General features: G+C 42.9%; 1 protein-coding gene across 1 annotated transcript in view; it reads left to right on the forward strand.

Moving 5' to 3' along the window:
- LOC128150342 (protein ELYS-like) overlaps nucleotides 1-15,966 on the forward strand; it is a 39,303-nt gene extending 23,337 nt beyond the window's left edge. The window contains exons 21-33 of the mRNA XM_052806459.1: nucleotides 698-885; nucleotides 1,058-1,202; nucleotides 1,297-1,428; nucleotides 2,553-2,700; nucleotides 2,789-2,939; nucleotides 3,489-3,602; nucleotides 4,033-4,228; nucleotides 5,534-5,731; nucleotides 7,023-7,437; nucleotides 9,305-9,407; nucleotides 10,315-10,421; nucleotides 10,961-11,145; nucleotides 13,808-15,966. Coding sequence (XP_052662419.1) covers nucleotides 698-885; nucleotides 1,058-1,202; nucleotides 1,297-1,428; nucleotides 2,553-2,700; nucleotides 2,789-2,939; nucleotides 3,489-3,602; nucleotides 4,033-4,228; nucleotides 5,534-5,731; nucleotides 7,023-7,437; nucleotides 9,305-9,407; nucleotides 10,315-10,421; nucleotides 10,961-11,145; nucleotides 13,808-15,577 — 3,852 coding nt within the window. The 3' untranslated portion in view covers nucleotides 15,578-15,966. The remainder of the gene's footprint in view (nucleotides 1-697; nucleotides 886-1,057; nucleotides 1,203-1,296; nucleotides 1,429-2,552; nucleotides 2,701-2,788; nucleotides 2,940-3,488; nucleotides 3,603-4,032; nucleotides 4,229-5,533; nucleotides 5,732-7,022; nucleotides 7,438-9,304; nucleotides 9,408-10,314; nucleotides 10,422-10,960; nucleotides 11,146-13,807) is intronic.
- The last annotated feature ends 5,610 nt before the right edge of the window (nucleotides 15,967-21,576 follow it).

The raw sequence follows: 21,576 nt of genomic DNA on the forward strand, positions 1-21,576 counted from the left end.
CCAAAGCTGTAATCTGTAAAATGATTTCAAAAAATCGGTGCTTAGCTAATAACAGGTGCTACAACATTAGAAGCCCTTTTGTCATACTGCTATGACATCTTCAGCAATAAGTTATAATCTGAAATTTTCTTTTAGCCACTTTGACAGGAAATTGATTAAAACGAAGAAGAAATCAACTTTAATAATGCTTGATACTTGAATTTTCAAAGCCATCCATTTAGGTTGTTTTCAGCAGACCGATGGAGCGCTTTCTCAAAAACAGTGTTTTAGGTACTTTAAATATTAAAACTGTGATCATAGCAGCAAGGTTTGAGGCAGAAGACTGCAGAAGTGACTGTTCAACCTAATTCATGTTCTTTGTGATGCTGAAGGTTGTTCTTTGCCTGTCACGAAGTTAATATATCTGTTTGTCTGGGAGAATAGCTTATTATTTAGTAATGTATTTCTAAAAAGTTCTGTTTGTACACAGAGATTTGGTTACTCTGGAAGAGTGTGAATTACTCCTTTTAAAACACTCGCTTTGTTCTGTACGGCTAACTGAACTTTTTTTTGCAAATACTTGAGAATTTTTATTTACAGTAGTTAGTCATCTAAGTTTATTTAACACACGTCCACCCTTATTTAAGATACTTTTGAATATTCTTGTTGCGTGCGTGCATGTGCATATCGTAATACACCTGACCTCTAACCTCTACAGAATTCACTGGCCCTGCTCTTTCATCCAGCTACAATCAAAACAGTGTCATGGCAGCACGTGAGAATTATTCAATCCCTGATGTGCCAAGGAGAGCATAGGCGAGCCCTCAGATACATACGGATGATGAAGCCATCAATGTCAAGCAGCAGTGAAGTGCGGCTTTTCCTCACTGTGTTGTTGTCCAATAGGTAAAGAAACCTATCCCACCGTTTTGGCATTCAAATATTGTGAAAGGTGGAGAACAAAGAATACGAATCACCGTCCCCTAAATTCCCTTTAAACTCTGAATGCAGTAGTTTGGGGGCATCTTTTTGGTTATACTATTAATATTCCTTTACGTCTCAAAAAATTTAATTACAGGTGCGTGGTGGAGGCTTGGGGTCTGTTGCATCAACATGCCACGAAGTTAAACATCGAAGAGCTGTTAAAACACATGTATGAAATCTGTCAGGAGATGGGACTAATGGAAGACTTACTGAAGCTACCTTTCACAGGCGCTGAACAAGTAAGTGTGGACACGAAAAAAAACCTTAATGGTCTCTTTGAAAAGAGAAGAGGCAGAATCATAACAGATTTTTGAAATGTGTTGTTTGTCATAGGAGTGTTTGGAGAAGTTTTTACAGAGCGATGCTGCTGTTCAGAATCCTGAATTTCTTTTAGTCCACCATCTGCAGCATGCCAACTATATCCCAGCGCTGCAGTTGAATCATTCAATGAACGTTAATCTTATGGTAAGCATAAAAGTTGTGTCAAGTGTGCAGGTTTCTGCTAGGTGTTACTAACCATTTTTGGTAGTAAATAAAATAAAAATCAATGCTTTGTTTTTTATACCATTCTTTGAAATACTAGGAATAAGTTTCTACACTTTCCGTTACAGCTGAACCTAAAAGTTGAACAAAATATTCCACTACTCCAAAGCTACTCCGTGAAGTTATAAATTAAGTGTTGCAGACCACTGTTGACTCCACTTTAAAATAGTTTGTTTGCATCTAAGGAATAATGGTTTAGATTGCTGAACGCTGTTTGTGTCAGTCTTTTCTGTGGCATGAAGAGTATGTTGTATGTCACCTCTTGAATCTTGCACACAGCTTTATTTTTCTAGCTGAGAGCAGTCTGGATGCCAATCCACAGGTAAAATCTGTGTGCTGGTTTGGTTTTCTTTTCATTTCCTCCAGTTATAGCATGAGCTCTGCGATTCCACAACTTCTGTTTTACCCCTTTTATGACAGAAATTCTTATCTAACTTCTATTTCTCAAAACAGCCAGATTAAATTTTGCGTTTTGCAAACTTCTGTTATGAATCTGTGATACATTTTCTGTTTTCCGGAACCATAGTTTTCCAGTGAATCACACTTAGAAGGTGGTCTTGGAAGGTTTAGGTCCTGCATTTGAAAACTTTCATTCGGCCAGAAGGTGTGTGTAGGTAGCCTTTTCTTACTTGTTTTAATATTCACATCATTGTGTCCACTGTAATTTGCAGTTGCCCTGTATAGTCAGTCATCTCGGCCATTGGTGTTTCAGGAAAAACAAGGGAAAGCCTGCTATTTTGTAAGCCATTTGAAGACTGCAGGTGAGAACAAGCGTATCGGAGTAAGGTTCTGCCGAGTGCCAGAATTGTTTCAACTTGAAGTTGTAGGTTCTGTTATTATCCTAGTCTGCCTTGCCCTTTGCTGAAATTACCAGGTGGAATTGGTGTGTGCTGAGGAGTAGAACTTGCTGCTCTTCTGTGCAGTGGCTGTATTTTACAGTATCTGTGGAGGAAATGTATTCGCTAATTAGAAATAGCAGAGATAGTTGTGTGCAATGAACTTCCGGTAATCAGTTACCTTCTTGCTTTATGCTTTTTGTTCATCAGAATGATCGTGAGCCTCGCTTGAGAGAGAGAGCAGTTGCCAGAAATTCTATATTAGACCAATATGGCAAGATCCTTCCTAGAGTTCAAAGGAAGCTGGCTGTAGAGAGAGCCAAGCCTTACCACTTGCCTTCATCGGTCTCAAGAGAAGGTAATTTTTAGGGGAGGGAAGTACAATGGACAACTGACCATGACTTTGATCACACAAGGCTGATATTTTTTCCCCTCTTGCTTTACAGTCGCAAGACCAAAGCCATTATCAACAGTAACAAAACAAGAAAATGCAGGAAATGTGCATACAAGAGCAACGTTCATCAGCAATGTATTGTCCAAAATTAGAGAAGTAGGGGTAGGCAATGAGCAGAAAACCAGTTGCTCACGCCGTGATAGGTAAGCAGCCTTTTAACAACGTTTAGTCTTGAGCTGCGTGTTTGGAGAGAGAGAGAGAGACAAAAAAATCCATTTGAATTATGTTAGTGTTTTGGAGGGAAGGGGCACCTGAATAAAGCTTCGTTTGGCTTTTTTGCACATACAAGATATAACATTTAAGAATCAATTCACCGTAAGTAATACTTGGAGAGAGAGTTCTTCTGCTATGATAATCTCATTTATGCAAATACATCTAGTTCCATTACAGTAAATGTGTATACAGAATTTAAGGTAGCTGAAACGAAAACCGTGATTACCAACAAGCTATTGGTGTACAGGTTTTGGTAGACTTGATTGTGTGATCAAATAGTAATCTTTTACCACTTTGTGCCCAGTTTCTGCTTCGTTTCTGCCTGTTTTTTTTATTTTTACTCAAAACCAGGCAGAATTATAAAGAGCAAAAAAGAAGCTAGCAGTTGTCAGATGATGGTATGGTCAAATAAACTTGAATTCTGGTACGTTTGGACTTCAGGGGAGTGAAAGTCAGTTACATTTTCCTTTTAATTCTAGGCCTAGAGCTACAGAACCACCAGTCATAACACGTCCTCTCCCGGATGCAGAGTTGCCCGATGCATTTGTTGGGACACCTATTACAAAATTTTCACGAACCTATTCTCATATACTGTGTGCGTGTATATACTTTCAGTGATTGCAAAGTGTTCTGTTTGCATTTAGTTTTGTACCTGTTAAAGAAAAGGTCAGGTTCGGGAGACAACTAAGTGCAAATTTGAAGTGGTGCCAGCATTGAAATGCAGAGGAATTTTCTTCTGACATGAGAATTACATCACTTGTGCAACGTAAAATTGCATTACTCTTGCCTCAGATGGCAGGGATTTAGGAAATTAAGTGTGAAATGTAACGAAATAATGAAAAAACAAGAGAAGGCCTGTAACTTGTTCATGGGCCTGATACATCAGCCCAGCAGTGAGGGTTCACCTGTATTTCTTGTTCATTGAATGTTTTTGTTATGTGTCATCTCAGATGTCTTGAGCGCAGCATGGTTTTATTTCATTTATTTATTTATGTTCATATTTTCAATTGTGTATCTTCACAGATTGCTGGATTTGGTGGTTCATCCTGTTCCTTCATGTTCTGCGGCACAGGGTGGTAGCTGGCAGTCACCATGCAGAGCTTCTACTTCATTCATGGCATCCAGCCCATTGAAATCAAATATGCTTGGTTCCATCTCACAAAAGAATTTTTCGAGAGCATCAGAGCTGAATTTACTGGCGACGCCTCTTGTGGTTAAGGTTTGTGTTTTAAAAAACAGGATCAACCAACCAAACCAAAAGCCTGTTAACGTTGTTTAACATGAAACCACCAAAGTATTTAACACAAACCCTGTTGGATTCAGAGTGTGGAATATTTTCAGCATACGTGTGGTTATTGTATGTAGAATCCTTTTGGAAGCAGGACGTTGGGAACAGTCTTGAAGAGGGAAAGTTTAGTTCTAAGTTAACTGCAGTACGCACATTGTCCCATAGCTTTCTGAAATACACTCGTGTTTATTGCATGGAACAAAGTAAGTTAAAATTGGACTTCTCAATATACTTAGATCCTTAGAGATGCAATTTGTAGCTTAACCACCTCATTAGTTAAGTAAGTGCTCAATAGCTCTGTGGAGTTTGACTTGCATGCCTACAAGCAAGAATGTAGATGCTTCAGTTTCTTAATCCACCTAAGGGAATAACAACGTAAGTGATGCCAGTTAAGCGATGTCAGTCTCCATCAAATTCAGTGACGGCTTTTTGCAGGGATTTTACTTATTGATGTTTGCGTTAAACTCTTTCCATTCACCGCCATCAAACTCTCCTCATGTAAGGAAATAACAACTGACCAATCTTCTTGGTGCTGATCTTTTTGCCTTTGCCTACCTGAACAAAATAGTAGTGATCTCTCTGATTTATAACCTTTTTCTTCTTACTAACTATTGTCCATATCATTAAGCTGGTTTCATTATCTTCCTTTTAAACCCGTTCAATACCGTAAAGTCTTTTCTGAGCTGAGGTAAGAAGACCTGAACGCTTCTAGATGAAGATGTGTAGGTATGTTTACAGCAGTGTCACTTCATTCAGTCCAGTGCGTGGATTGATTAATCAGAGAAGAAAGAAGGTATCGCTGTTGCTTTGCCGATTGCCATTTCTCATGGCAGTGTTTTCAGTTGCTGTATCTGGGGTAGCATTTGAAGTGGTATGCCTTTTAGAAGAGCAGTGTAGATATGGCAAAAATTACTGGGATGGGAGATAGCATTGCAGACAAGAAGATGCCATATCCTTGTTTCTTCAGGAAATTAATTTGAACACTAACATTTTATGTTGCATTAATAAAAAAAAAAAAAGAAAGAAGCCAAAAGAATCATAAGAAACATGAAACGCATGGGTTTTTTACCATTAAGTTTTTTGTCCCTTTGGAAAAAGAGCAGTGCAGAGGCTAAACTTTGTCCTCTCTGCTGGTACAAACTCAGTTTAATTTGAACTAATACTTTTGACAAGTGAAGTCTTCTGTTTTGAAGATTTAACAGGTCTGAAATTAAATATTTTTATTTCTTTTCATAGAGAGCTAAAGTTTTGGCCACAGCTGCTTCTGGTTTTCCTGCGTTTACTCCTCAGTCTATTCTCAGATCCAGCCTTCGCGCTACACCCCTAGCAACTCCCTCTGCATCTCCAGGACGATCAGTTACTCCTCCTCTACGAGCAAAGGAGCCTAGAATATCTTTCAGGGAAGAGAACTCGAATGCAAAATGGACTGTTGGGGTAAGCTGGCCTGTAGTTAGTGATCTTTATAGTTAAAGGCTTTACAGACTGTGATTTGATTTATTTTTTTTAAAGTTTTCCAAAACTCCTTATATTGAGAACTGGAATACCAAATCAGAACGGCAGACTTGAATTTGGTCAAAAAAGGTTATGTTGGACCTTCTGTAACATCACCTGCCTGCAGGAACATATTCATAACAAATACCAGTGACCTTGGTGGTTTTTACTCCAGCATCGCTAGGCGCTGTGATTGTTCCAAATTGCATGTGTGCAGCTTCCCGCTATACCTTTTGAAATGGTGGTGTGGCAGGAAGTTAAGGAATACAGATTCAGTTGTTTGGGTTCGCTAAGCTTTGTGAATGAAACACCTCTGAAAGCAACAAAAGTCATGAGCTGCATTTACTTTCAGTCTCTCTTTTTGCAAGGACTGGGTTTCCTTAAGTTATGGTAAAAATAGACTCCCGATGAAGAGAGCTGTATGGCTGTCTCTTCTCTAGCCCTAAAGTTCTCGGTTTTGCTACTTGCCTTGCACCAGCGATAGCATTCGTATAGTTGTCAAATGAAGTCTGTCCACCTGGAAGTTGCCCCCTTCTACTCCTCCTTTTGTTCTGTCAGGTGGCTTCCCTGATTCAGCTCGTCATGCGGTTGCCAAAGTAACGTACCAAACGGACGGGGGCATGTGCTAGTATCTACCTGTAGGAGCTTTCCATACCTGTACTAACGAATTGTCATAACCTGTTTTTATTGTACCTGTTATTGCCTGTTATAAAGAGCTACTCAACTGTAAGAAGAGGCTCTCTCTCCTGTAGGAAGTTCTTAGTAATAGTGCAGCGTGGCCGGATTAATTCACTTGTTCCATGCCACAGGCATAGTGAATGCTAAAATATGTTAGTAGTGCATACAAGCTGAAGAGGCAAGCATAAAAAAAGAGAAATCTTGGAGTTATGATTTTAGGTATGCAAAGCTCCCTCTTCCTGAAAACACAGTAGTGAACCCAATGAACAGCCTTGAGATGACAGGGTAAGCAAGCACTTACAAGACCCACTTCATCTTAATTCTCCAAGGTTGTGGAAACTCAATAAGCAGTCAACAGTGTGATTGGTTTTTACGCTGAGCTTTAAAAGCTAAGACAGTGCTAGAATGAGAACTAATTTTGTAGCGCCTTGCTTAAGGTGACACTTGTAAAACTGACAAATATCAGTATATATTTGTTCCTTTTTTTTTTTTGTCTTGCTTTGACAAAAAGCATATGTGTGATCTTGATTGTGAACTTTCTTTTTAAAAAATAAAGGTAACGGAAGATAATAAAGCACCGTCTGGAGTTTCATCTGAGCATCATCACGGAGTGGTGGAGGATGCTTGGTCTGAAAGTAGAGATAAACCAACTCTGTTTCCTCTGAGCAATCCCGAGGATGATGGTGCTGAAATGGAAGAGTCTGGAGATGGTTTGGAGAAAATGGATGTCAGCAAAGAAAACAGTAACTTCTCTGCCAGGTCAGACCAAACTGCTTTGGAGTATCATGATGCAAAATCACCTGGCGATTTTGAAGATGATGTCATCTTTATAGCTGCTAATCCAGCTAATTCTTCCACTGAAGAAACTGCCGATTTTGAAGAACTGGAGAAGGAGGAAGACAGTGAAATAGTTGAAGAGAAACCCTTCCCGATGGAACAACCAGGTTCATCAGAACTAAGAAAAGCAGCTGGTGCGTTTCCTGCTATGATAACCTAAGCTTCTGCATTTTTCAAATGTCTTCAAAAGGCTAAATTACTGATGGGTGCAACAGTCAATGATGAGCATTCACGAATGTCCGAGGCACTTCCTTGTCCTAGGCTTTTAAAATTGCCACTGTGTTTTGAGTCCTTTTTTAGGTCTCGTGGACATTATGGATGTATACTGCTTTTGGCTGGCACTTCTTGTGTGTAACTGCAGCGGAGAGGCAGCAGTGACTTGTGGGAGTTTTGAGAGGGGTACAAGTTGAAAACTTAGGCTTCTGGTTATGTTTTAGGGGTACTTCTGTAGGCTGCAGGTTTTTTTACAGCACGTTTAGCGTATGGCGTGCTTTGACTAGATAGGTAATTTTTTGTTGTTCTTTTGTTTTTTTACCCCCCTCGTTAGTGCTCAGTTAAATAGTTTTCTTCGGGAAGTGAGTCTGCTTGGGTATCTGCTTCTCATTACAGCTATGCTTGCTCCTTTTGCTGGCTCAACAGCTTATGCAGCCTTTTCCAAACCTATTTCAGCTGGTCTTTGGCAATTCAGCTCAATTCAACTCATTCAAGCCAGTGCAGCTGCTGAGGATGTGTTCATATGAGCAGGTCTGCTGGCAGATTAGAAGAGATGTAGCTCACTAGCTGGTGAGCAGTGATGAAGAGCTGGGAATGACAGTAGTGCAGGAACAGGGAGAAGGTGTGTAAAGACAGCTACAGTCAGGATTTGACAAACAGAGCTCAGTCCGCTCAGCTGCTTATAACAAAAGTTTGCTATTCCTGGGAGAGGTATGCAAGTGTCGGAGTTCTGCGTCCGAGGTCTTGAAACAGTTTGTAGCGGGGAGTGTGTACTCCAGTATCGGTGCATCATATGCAGCCTGATTCAGTGCTAAGCCTGAGATGATCCCGGAGGATCCTGGAGAGTGATTGCTGCTACTGAAGTTCCTCAGCTCCTTTTCTTTTTCAGTAAGAGCAGTGCCCAGACAGGGACTCCGTGTACATGGGTAAAAGGGGTTCTCCAGCTCTGAGTGTTTCTAGTAAGATAGGTCAAAACATTTGCCTGTCTGATTTTAGCTGTCCCGTGTTTGGACAAGAAATCAAGGGTGCTTTTCCTTAAAAATAATGATAAGGTCCTAATCATTAAAGAATAACCTTATGAAGAAAGTTTGTCATTGCCGGACTATGGTACAAACAGTTCTGTACAATTTCAGTACTCTGGAAGCGTTAGAGGGCAGCCAGTATAGCTCTTGTTTGGCCTGAGCTAGCAAAATTATCCCAGTCCTGCGTACTGTCTGCAAAGGTAATTGTTGGATCTGGAGGAAGCAGACGGCAGAAACAAAGAAGAAAAGGAGGAGGGTGTTTCTAAAATTTGGCCTGTTGAGAGAAAAACAGGCTAGCAAGCAGTTGGGTTTCAACGCCACCAGTCAATTGCTAGAGAAAAGAACAGGAGACGACCTTAGATGCGTTCTTGTAGAAGAGGGGAAATGAAGTCAAGAAAGGAAGGAAGCATTGCTGGGATGAGTTAAATATCCAAAGAGAAATAAGAAAAACTTACGACCCAATTTTAAGAAGGAGGGATGTTTCCCGAGGTTTTTATGTATTAGGTCAGTAATATACCAAGTTGAGTTTGTAAACAGAATGTCAATGGCCATGTTGTTTTCTTGATGGAAATTATGCATCAGACTTCTTGTTTTACTGGAAAGAAGCATTCAGACCTTCTGTGCATTTGAAGTCTTGGTGGCGTTATCTTGTTAGATCACCATCCTAGGTGAAATGCGTTACGGCTCTCTTGAAAATCATATGAGCATTTTAAAAGAAATGATGTTAAGTGCAACAGGGAAGTCACCCATCTGTCTGTTTTTGTAGGATTTGTGGAAGAATCAAATGCTGAACGTCTTACCCTTCCTGAGGATGGTAAATTGTTGTTTAAAGCTGCTGAGGCTGCTACTTCTGGGACTGCAAGTGAAGGGTAAGTTTGTGAAATAGATACACCTTTAGGTTCACACAACATGTGACTGCTGGCTTTCCTGTGTTTGAAAACTATGATTTTGAGCTGGTATTGGTTCTCTCCTGTGTTCTTAAATATAACAGGTTTCCTGTTCCTTTCTGTCTGTGAACAGAACTAATGTGGCATGAATAGAAGTCAAATTGACGAGCTGTCAGTTTGAGCCTTTTTTCTCAAATCATTGCAGACCCCAAAGTAATGGGATAAGGACTTCATTCAGCGGGCTATATGCACCTTTTTACAGTTTGAGGGGGCTACTAAGCAGATACTGTGAAGAGAAGCCCTCCTTTTGTCTGAATGTTATGTAGGTGAAAATTACAGCTGAGATTCCTGTAACTTTAGTGGGTTTATTGTGGGGCTTGAATACTTTCTGGCAGTACTTTATACACTTAATTTCTATTTTCTATGTGTGGTCAATTAGCATCTATTTGTTTCTGGAAAGGGAAGCAGTTTTCTCACCAGGTACTTTAAAAGCTGCAACTGCTTAGTGAGAGATGTTAGCAATGAAATAACCCTTAATTTCAAGTGGTAACTTACAGTGGCACAAACTTTTGTTCAGTTGGTTCTAGACCTCGAATATGGCAGTTGGAGTCTTTCTACAGAAGACAAGTAAGATATTATTCTTTAATACAACTCTGTTGTTATGTTCTTATCCAGTGTGAGATAGCTGGGAAGAATGTTAAGTACTTGATTCGTTGCACAAAATGAGTCGGGAATTGAATGTAGATGTGTTGGTAAAGGAATTTCTAATTTTTCTTAATTTTTTTCTGTTTGGAAACTTGAAGACTTTACAGTGAGAAAGTAATTTGTAAAGCTCTTCAAGGTTTGTTTTGAAGCTTTATGATGGATTTCTCTCTTTCTGTTCATGCAGTGAAGCAAACCAGCAGGAGTCCAAAATGTCCTCTTCATCAGAAGAAAAAGCCATACCAGTTGCAACAAACCCACAGCTTTCTGAATCCCCGCAGGCAGAGGGTGAATGTACGTACAGTATGTGGGAGATGTTATGTGAGTTAAGGTAGCTGAACTCCTCAAGTAACACGTGCAGTTTGCCATAGCGCTACAGGTGTCTCAGACTGAAGTAGTACTAGCATGTTACTGCTAACTTCCATTAAACTCTAGAGAGAAGAATACCCTCCTCAGAGAAAGTCCTCGTAGAAAATGCATAGCCAATGTTCCTGTTCTGGATAAAGGTACTGAGAAAACTGGTAGAATGTAAAATATTGGAAGGAGAGATCAGTATTTATTTCGGTGTTGTACACCACTACTAATTTGTGTGCTATGGGATCTGCTGCTTGAGTTACTATTTTGAAAGATGATGCATCCCTCAGTATTCAGGCTGTGAAGAATAACTAGCTACCAGGTAGATGGTTCTGGTTTCTAGCGTTTGGGGAAAGCCCGATGTATGTGGCAGGATGGAGAACTGTGTTCTTGGCTCCTGCTCCCTCTGTCACTTCCCGTTGCTTAAACGCGTGTCATTTATAGAGCAGTTAAGTTAAAATCATGTAAATCTCTTCCAGCTGTGATACGTATCCTTGACAGCGAGGATGTGGTCAGTACTCATTCAGAAAATTGCCTTGAGGGGAAGTGTGTGGATTTACCTGAAGAACGCAACCCAGAAGCAGCTGAAGATGAAGGAAACGTTCCTTTTCCACAGGAAGAAGTGACTGTTTCTAACAATCTTCCTAAAACTGAGGAAATTAATGTAAGTAAACTATTTTCCCATTTTCTACAAAAGAGAAAACACTTTGCAAATTGAGGACAGTCCTGTCTAACTGACAATTAGAAGGCACGCAAAACCGTCTCAGTTTCTTTAGCTGGGTAACACAAGTTAAAACCTCGTTGGGTAAGGGCAGATAGGTTTTTCTCCTATGCATTTGCTGTACCTATAACACAGAATAGAACCTGTCAAGACTTGGGCATTTGAGAGCTGCAGGAGTGCCAAAACCCGCCTAAATATTTGTTAAAAATCACCATGCCTTCATTTGGTTTGCTAGACTGTAAATGTTTCTTATTTGACTTAAGAAAAGAAATAGTTTTAATGTTAAAGACAATAAGAAAAGTTGGGGAGTGCAGCTTTTCAATACTGGAGGCCGTTTACCAAATGACAAAATGATGTGGGAACCGGACTCATTTTCAGAATGATTTAGGTGCTTAGATCCTTTGCTATTTGTTCCTTATTAACATAAAGAGAATTCCCAGTAATGAGTTAATTTCAGTGTCAAGATATTTCCAGCTACCTAAAACTCTTTTTGTGTGTGTGAAAATGTGGGGGGTTTAACATCTAAACTTTGTAAAATATGAATTTTAAAAGGTTGTTCACAAGGGCTGAAAATCAGAGCCAGAGATTCCTCAGTTGTCGCAGGTTTTCCCCATTGTTCTCACTTCTGCTGGGGCCGATGAGTGATTTGGGTTCATTGTGGATGTCCTCTAAGTACCATATAGAGTATGCTGTCGATTTCCTGTAGGGTTATACTCACAGGAGTTAGTAATAGTTAGAGTGAAATACAAACTGAAAGGTAGGCGTAGCACAAATAGATTGGTCTTAAGTAACAGAAGATGCTTTTCGGTGTCCCAGATTTCAGATGAAGTTGAACAGGCAGTCGCTTACGTAGCTCGTCTCGGCTTTGGGGTTTAGGACAATGCTCTAGAGAAGATGATTATAGACTTGGGAATACATAAATCACTTACTTATGGGAGTAAATGGAAAATCTGTGATGGGAAGAAGGGAGCCGGTATGTGAGACGGTCACAAAGCTGCTGCAGTCCTTCCTGTAGCAGTACAGCGAAGGTTTTCCTGCTTTCGTTATGACTGGTTCTTACTGAGTTATACGTAAACATGTCTTTTTGGCTTGTCTACCTTCACTGAATTTAGGACAAACTACTTACTGCTTTCTTGGTCGTAGATTTGTAAGCATAAAAGGAAAGTTTATGCAGACTAGTATTTCTCGAATTTCGCTTTGAAGCGTGGCATGTTGCTATATGCATGTTGCGCAACTACACGCACTCGTTCTCAAATTTGTGCTAATACCTCGCTTGCAGTCTGTGCTCCCTGCCGTGCTGTTAATGGCCGGTGGGAACCGGGCTGGAGTGACCCTATCGTTGTACTTTGTAACGCCGGCTTATGACAGGGTAGAATTGCTGGTGGTCGTGAAACTAGTCTGGTATTTGTACTCGGTATTGCCGTCACCTTCGTACTTCGGGAGCCACCCATCGGAAACTACTAGTAATTACAGCTTTTAGCTTTTTCCCTCGGCGAGCCTGCCTATGGGGGGCATCTCCGTACTCCGGGTGCCATCGCCTGGAGACTGTTACTGATTACACCTTTTACCTTTTCTCCTTGGGGAGCCAGCCTAGGGAGGAGAGATCTTCCCGCATCTTCCCCTTCTCTGCCAGGCTAATTACAATAGTGTTTGAGGACTTTGAAAATTTGCATAACCTTGGGATGTTGAAACCAGCAGGGTCCTATGCGAGGTCTCCTGCATGTCGTTCAGGTCTTGTTTAGGGTTAAACAGCTGTTTAAGGATACGATAAAAGATGATGCTTTAGCAACTTTTGACAAGGCAGGAGGCAAGAAAATAAGCAGATTCTATGGAGACTCGCGCTGAGTGGCTTCTTCCTTCTGCCCTCTTTGGCTAGCACTATAAGTTAGAGGGTTGGGCAAAGGTCTTCACGCGTTGATTAAATTATCTTGGCCATCTGAGTCACTTGAAATACATAACAGAGACTACTTTTGTTCTCAACATAAAAGCTTGAGTGTCTCATGTGGCTCTAGCAGGAGAGAATAATTGCTCAGTACAGGGGGCTACAAAGGCAGAGATGGAGGTATTTAGAATCTATGTGTCGACTCCTGCAATCCAAGTGATTCCTTACAGTGCGGTGTTGAGTTGTGGGATGTGATACCTGACCAGTTTGACTAAGTGTTGCGGTGACAGCTATGATGACCGAAACTTTAAGCTTGGGGGACATCGTTGTACTTTACCCCGTTAGATGCAGAGTCGGTCACTCTGTGTGGCTTTGTAGTCAGTCCGGAAAGTACTGCAATGTGATGATTACTGCCAGCTGGGTATACAGCTTGTATTGTAAAACTGCTCACTTTGTTCATGGGTGGTGGCAAATCGTTAGTCATGAACAGAAGTATCAGAAATGGAGCATGGGATTGCACACACGGAATACTCTGTTCTCTGTCCCTTAAACGCATAAACTTTTGCCTGTAGTAGAGAGTACATTGTATGTTTCTAACTTTACATTTGGTGGTGATCTGAAAGGAAAAGCAGCATTTCACTGTCCTCAGCTTCATCTAGCTCAGCCTGAAGTTAGTCTGTTTGGTAACTGATAATGCATTAAGAGACATTTTTTTATCTTTAGGTTATTGAAGATGGTGCGGTTAAGGCACAAACCTCAGAAGAAGCACCTGAAACATCACCATATAGTGAACTACATCCCTCAGGCAATCTTCAGTACAGCTATGATACTACAGAGCAACGGTTTGCATGTCATTTGCCTGATCAAAGAGATGGTGAATGTGATGCAGCTGAGGGAGATGGAGAGCTTTTTCTATCTCAGAGTAATTTTACTTTAGTCTTGGAAGGAGAAGAAGGTGAAGCAGAGATGGGAGACCCTACATTAGTAGATGCTTCTAAAGCAGCTGGCACAACAACAGAGGAAAAACCTGTCAGCAGCTTAGGAAATACTGAAAACCAAGAACATGTTACCAACTCGGTGTCCACTGTAACTAGTGATCAGGAATCTCAAAATATTGCAGAGTCGCTCCCGTATGTGCCTGAACCCATTAAGGTAGCTATTGCTGAGAACTTACTGGACGTCATCAAAGACACAAGAAGTAAAGAATTTACATCTGAAGTTGTAGAACAATCTATTCATGAAACCATAGGTAAAAAGGTAACTGGGTTCCAGAAGGCAAAAGCTCCCTTAAGAACCGTGCCAGAAGGAGAGGAAGACGAAACCAGCGTACGTCAAGTAGAGTACGGCATCGCTCCTAGAACACGTGCAAGGGGACAACTGAGTAGAAGTCTAAGTACTCCATCGGCAGGCACTCAGCAGCTACCGAAGACAGGCAAACCAGGTCTGTTTGCACTGTCTCCTAGGAGAAGTACCAGGCGAACAAAAGAAGCACCCGAGACTTCTAGTCTTCAAACAGAAGAAAATGCTCAAGAGGAGCAAATGCTTGTGATGCCTGTTACTCCTAGGAGAGGCAGGAAGCCTAAACCAAGCACTGCAGAAAAAGTAGAAAGCAGTCTTTCTGAGGGACGAACATTGTCCCTCCGTACACAGTCCATAGCTGCTACTCCAAGAAGAGGATTAAGGAGAGCGAAGGAAGCTGCAGCTGAACTCTTGGAAGAGGCTGATGAGGAAACTTCTCTTGCTGAAGGTAGCATTATCGCTTCTGCTACTTCCCAAAGGACTAGAGGAGGGAAAAGTTCAGCAGGAGGTCAAGAAACTGGCCAGATTGACACTGGTCATAAGATAAAAACGTCAGTCAGTCCCAGCAGAAGTGCAAGAAAACTGAAAAGCGTTAATTTACAATTTATGGAAAATATTGTCAAGGATCAAGAGGTGCAGCCTAGTGCCCAACTCCTTTTACCGGTGCCAACTAAAAGAGGCAGAAGAAGAAAGATGAGTTCATCAGAAGTTTCAGAAAATTCTGACCTTGATCTGTCTAAATCATTGCTTCCTCAAACAGAATTCAAACTTCCCGTCACTCCGAGAAGAAGGGCCAGGAAGCGGGCACAAAATCTCCTGGCAGACACAGAATCTCTCTCTGCTCAGGAAGACGTGCGTGCAGGTGGGAAAGTGGAAATCCTTGGTACTCCTAAGAGAAGAATAAGAAGAGTCCCACATGCTAAACTAGAAAAAACGGATGCTCCTGAGCAAAGAGCTGCCCAGCCAAACGAGGAATCAAGCACACCCAGGACTACAGTAAGAACAGGGCGTTGGGGCAGAAAGAGACGATTAGTATTGGAGGAGAGCGCAGGGGAGGAGGCCTTCCCCCAAGGACCTGGTGGCAGTCCTTTGCTGCTTGAAGAGAGAAACCCATCAGGACATGCTGGAATATTAAGATCTGTAATGGATCGTATCAGAAGAATATGCCCAGTGTGTAAACAAAGCCGCAGATAACTAATTTAATCCCCCATCAGAACTTCCTCTCATGGAAGACTACTCTCAGGGTTGTCAGTGCAATAAATGTATTTGCTGGAATTCCATCAGTTCCCATGTAACTAATCAGAAATAGCTTAGGTGTTGATTTCTGGTGGGGAAAAAAACAAGCTGCAGGCAGAAACCAGTCCATAGTTTCTTGTGAGTTGTTAGGCAATGCTTGTAACCTATTAGTCTAGGCCAATCTGAAAATACGAAGACATAATAGGATTTCAAGTAATAAGACAGCATTTGTTTCCTATTCTGTTTGTACTTTTGTCTTCTATGCAAAACTTCCAGGTTTCCATTCCAGGAATGCTTTTTTCACCAAAGTAGTCAAGATAATGAGTCTCTTTGATATGCCTGGGGATAAATGTATTGCGGTTCCTTTTGAATTAAAGCTGTTCCTAAAATAAAATGTATTTTCCAATGCACTGTGCTGTGCGGATGACCAATCTGTGAGGTAGAGGGAAAAACGCAAGTTACGGTCACTGATGTGGCTGTTCATTCAGGTCACTCACTCCTTGGCTGTGACTCTGACCTGGCAAGGTCCAAGAGCAGGCTTATCCCACAGCAGTCATTGGTGTGGCGTGCGTTGCTGTTGAACTTGGTTTAAATCCAGACTAAACCGTGAATTCTTAGTGAATGACTGTTTGCTTGTATTTTGATACTACGACTGCAACTTCAATACACAGAGAGAGAAAGGTGAGGAGGTAGGTGTGTGATTTCTCTGAGCACCAACAGCACAAGCATATATGCCCCTAGGAATCTCCAGGGCACAGGAAAACCTGTACTTTTGATCTGGCCTTTTGGCCACAATGAGTGGCTTCCTAGAGGGCGAGAATGGTATGCTCACCTCGGCAGGATCCAAGAGGTAACGCAGGCCAGGTGAGGTTTTACTGAAAGAACCAACAAAAAGCAGTTTTTGCTAATACACGGTGGTAGGCTGGTCAGTTTGTTTATCTCCCATTATTAACATTCAGGTAAGTGTAATGCAAATGACTGGCATTTATCAGTTTACTGGTTTGAAACATTATCTAGATTTTGTCTACATTTCTGTCATCCTGAAACTCAGTATTATGTTCAAGTTTGTGAATCTTGATTCCTCATTTAAACTATTAGTGGGGGCACTCCCACCTGTGGCAGTACATACCCCCCCCCCCCCCCCCCTCCCACCACCCAGAAATGAAGCTTCTCCAGGAAGGGAGAAGGGGAAGGAAACCCTGGAGGCCACAGGTTGAAATTTGAACTGGCCAATCGAGATGTGCCAGGTACACCAAGGTGACCCTCCTAGGCAATAGAATTAAATGACCACAGGTCAGATTCAGCAGGGGTATAAACGGGGTCCTGCCGGAGGACACGGCAGTCCTCCTCGGAGCAGCGGGTCTGCAGTCGGAGACTCCCCCTCGGGTCGGGGCACCGCCCGAGGTGACTCCTCGAGGGAGAGAGCCCTCAGCTTTTGGGTGAGTGGTATGCGCGTTTTGAGCCATCGCTTTAAATCTTGGGGATGCTTAAGTCGGACGTGTAGTATTAATTCTCTTTACATCATTAAGCCTGTGGTTTTCTAAAATGTTACTGGACTTCTAACTAACTTTTGCTGAAGAATAAATCTGAGTTTTAACACCTGTTGGATTTGGTTAGTCGTGCATCCTTAACACCACCGGACAGCAGTGCTTGTGTACGCATTTGCTTGCTCGTCTATGAAGAGGACGGACTTGATGGTTTTTTTAGAGAGAGGGGTCTTTTGTGATCGTGGTTGAGGAGTGCTGGAGAACGCCTGGCAAGGTTATAACGCTGCCCTGCTGGCGTATGGTCAGATGGGCTCAGGGAAGAGCTATTCGATGATCGGCTGTGGTGCAAAGAGCGGCCTTGTGCCCGTTGTGTGTCCGGAGAGGTAGCTCTTCAAAGCCACCCAGAATCAGGAAAAGAACAAGCAGTACCAGGTGGGATTAGCACCAAGTGTCATTTATTTCCCAGATCTTGCCAGGTTGTACTTTAAAAGACTCAGTTAATGTCAAATTAGCAAAAAATAGAAACCAGGAGTATATGGAGCGACTTACAGCACAAGCTGCAGTGGATCCTATGAAATAGGGTTGAAAATAAGTTGATGTAGTACAGCTAGATTTACAGATAAACCCTAAAATGATGATTTGTCACAGGTGTAATTAATTGATCCCTAACATGAGAACCCCAAAGGTCAGTTTGTAGTAAACCTTTTTTTAACAACTGTTGAAACACCGATCTTCCTTTACCCGCCGTAAAGTGAGCTGATCTTTAATCTCCGCTATGCTTCCTAACTTCACTCTTGCACGGGGTATTCATGAGACGGTCTTCCCAGCACCTCAGTAAAGAAAACGAATGCTTTCTTCTGTATGCCTTGATAGGGTACAGAAGCTTTGTATTGCCACACCTCTGCTACACAGTACGAGCGATGTTTTTAGCTTTGCGGCACAGCTTTTGTAGCTGCTGGATGCTCCCACTCCACCAGCAGCCTTCTGCGCTTGTAGTCCAGTGGATTCTAGCACTGCTGTAAGCAGAAAGCTTTGCTCCTGTGACGTAGTGCCTTCTGTCTGCAAAAGTACCACCCTGATTGCTGAAGGCTGCTTGTGATTTACTCCTGGGTTACCTCTCTTAAGAAAGAGCACTTTGTTTTCCCTAACCAGCCTCCCCAGCTCTGTGCCAGCAGAAACGATGCAGGGATGCCATTTGCGAACATGTTTCTGTTTTCCTTTGACGCCGTCCACTGTGTGCTCCTGTGATAAACACGACAGTGAAAACTCATTCCTTCCCATCTCGCTCGCCATAGCAACGTGGAAATGCAAACCCCTGTTTGATGTGGATTTACTCCTATTATAGCCAGTTCTTGGACAGAGGAAAAAAATTGTGTCCTGGATCTTTCTTTTTACTTTTAATTCTTAACTATAGTCTTGCTATTAGAGAACAGATTTCTTTTTGAAGTTAGTGGATTTCTTACTGCGAAGCTTAACGTTTGATGCCAGTGCCTGCCAAGTGGTGAAAGGGATGGTACAAATCTGCTCACCCGGGGCTTCCTCCTTCCGGGCCGCAGGAGCCTGGCCTGGTGCACCCCAGGCCCGGGGGTGTCTCTGAGCCAGACCCGTGGACGTGGCTGCTGCTTTCCCGTTTGCAGGTTCGGCCAGTAGCGAGGCTGAGCGTGCACCACGCGCACGCATGACAACACCACGGCCGGCTACGCAGGCTGCCAGAGAATGGGCCGTGCCTTTACCAGCCGCCATCTAGCACTATGGCGGCTCGCCGAAAGCCTCCTCCCCGGCTCGTTGCCGTTGAAGCTCACGGGTGACACCAGAGGCATGCTGTCACCCTGCAGGTTCCCACGCACGCACGCCCACGTTTCCAGAGCCCCAGAAGATCAGCACAGCCTCAAGCCCAGCTGCCGTCTGTGCCCCCACCCTGGGCTCCCTCGCTCACCTCTGGCTGAGGCACCGAGTCTCTCCAGAGAGGGGTTTTCCTCCCACTCGCTGCCTAGCCCACCCCAAAGTCTGCTAGCAATTTACACGTGCACCTATGGCTAGGGGAAAAATACAATCACCTGCTCCCTCCCCTTGCTGGCACCTCGGACGCCTGTGCCCCATGACTGTGGCCCCCCGTCCAGCTGCTGGCACTGAGACCCTCACCGCCCCACTTGCTGACACCGCAGACACAGGGGCCTCTGTCACCCGTGACCTGACTTCGGTTGCTGACGCTTGAGCATGACCCATGGTCCCACCAGGTGCTGGCACGGGGATCCTCATGCGATCTGATCACCGTGATGTAGCAGATGCTCTCACGTCACACATACCCTTATGCAGGTAATACGTATGGCTGCAGCTGTTCATCCAGAAATCAGAACCATTGGCTTTTTCTTTCTTAAAACAGCCTCAAAAATAAGTACTGGTTGAACCACCGTGCCCAGCTATCAAAAATTAACATTTGCACTTCTTGAATTTTCTGCATAGCTGTCTAGATGCTTCATAACTTAATTTCTAAGTAAAATGCTTTATTGAGATGTACCTTATGATGGAGTCTACCTAGACGGCAATAAGGATTATGCACGTAAGAGTAGGTTGAAGAAATGCTGGAGAAGAAAGAGAGTTGGGATGAAACAGTATGGATCTGATAAATAACTGCATGAATTAAGCTTATGTAATGGTTTGGGATGAAGGGAAGTTTTGATCTGTGTAGCCTGTGTTATTTTTACAGCAGGATGACACTCTCTGAAGTTTGTGGTTTTTTTTCCCAAATACGTTTTACCTTCTAGTTACTTCTTGTCTTTACAGATTGCTTTCAGGATGCTGGGAACTTCTAACCAACAGGTGATGAACTCGCTTTGTTTCAGTATTCACAAACCTTAGTTTTCTGTGTACATTTCTTTCTTTTTTTGCTTATTGCAATTAGAAAGTCATCCGTTCTGCTATGTTAACATGACCTTTCTGGGCACGTGGGCTGAAGTGTGTGGGTGCTACCTGGACCTAGCAGCACCTTTTTGCTGCTTTTTGCTGCCCGGCTGCTCTGCCGTACCACTGGCCAAGGTGTTTCATCCCTTGCAGTACTTTTCTTCTTTCTCCTTTCTGTATTTTGCTCCTTGGTGAAGAAGAAAGGGCTTAAGAAGAAAGTTAGCATTTTTATCTACTCTCTTTCCCCGATGCTCCTCCTCTTGTTAGTCTCTTACGTTGGCAGACACAGGACTCATTGCTAATTGGAAATGGGTAATCTGTTTCTCTTAAGCTGGGAGGGGATTTTGAAGATGGTGTATGTGTCAGAGCATTGAATGTTTAGCTTTCCTTCTAAGGTTTATGCAGTTTGCCACTTGCCTGTGAACTACTTTCCCCTGTACCTTCCTCCTCATTGGTTTGGAGCCATGTGGCCAATTTCAGACAGGTTCGATGCAATGGGCAGGAAAAAAATAGGAAAAAAATGAGCACAGGGGAAGACAGACTTCATTCATTTTAGCGGCTCATGGAATAAGCTTGTTTAAACTCCTTATCTAATGACGATGACAGAAGCAGAGGCAAATGATGCCTTTATCCTGAGTGTTGCAAACGTATTAAGTCTACAGATGTGAGCTCTCAGTGTAGATTAAATTTACCTGGCAAGAGGAACTCTCCGGCAATGAATTTCTCAACATGGTAAAGCCCGAACAACTACCCCGTGCTCCGCCGTAGTCGATCTTAATTTTTGTTCTATCCTTACTAAGCGTAACAATTTTTTTTCTTGTGCTGGTAACACATTTTGGCTCTCTAAAACCAGGAAGCCTGTTGGGCTCAAGATTAGAGAAGAGCAGCAGCAAGGTTTTTAAGTGGACGGTTTGAAGCTGGTGCCCTGTGGTATTTACGCACAGGTGGAGAGGTTAATGGAACACGGGAATAAGATGAGAACAGCAGCTACGACTACCATGAATGCCACCAGCAGTCGGTCTCACGTGGTCGTCACCATCCAGTTCGAACAGGTGTAGTGTGCAGGCACTGTTTCCACCGTTCAGTATAGCTGTTTAGCACTCTGAATGAGTTCAGTCCTCTTAGATGCGCCGTAAAACGAACTCGTGGAAGTTCATGCAGACACAAAATCCAGGGTGGCTCTGTTTTACCTAGACCCACCATCGTTTGTTGGCACCTCCACGACAGCGAGCAGATGAGAGCATGTTGGGTTGCCTCACCCCGGGCTGCAGGGCCAGCCTTGCCAGCCCACCTTTTTGGCGCTTGCACGCTGTCCGCCACTGCTGCTCTCGGAGCGGGGATCGCCGAAGGCAGAGGTGTCCTAAACCACTGCCTGCTTGCAGGTTGGCTCCGTATTTAAGATCCTCTATGTGCCAAATATTACAGGCGGTCTTTGAAAATCTCTCACTGGTGTCCAGAAATAACCTACGGTCACTGTTTCTCTCTGGCAGCTGCTGCTTGCCCGTTAGCGCTCTGCAGAACTCCTGGGCTCGCTATAACAAGCAGCCCTACAGCGAGCAAGCTCACAGG

Source organism: Harpia harpyja, chromosome 13 (genome assembly GCF_026419915.1).
Source record: "Harpia harpyja isolate bHarHar1 chromosome 13, bHarHar1 primary haplotype, whole genome shotgun sequence".
Taxonomy (NCBI): Eukaryota; Metazoa; Chordata; class Aves; order Accipitriformes; family Accipitridae; genus Harpia; species Harpia harpyja.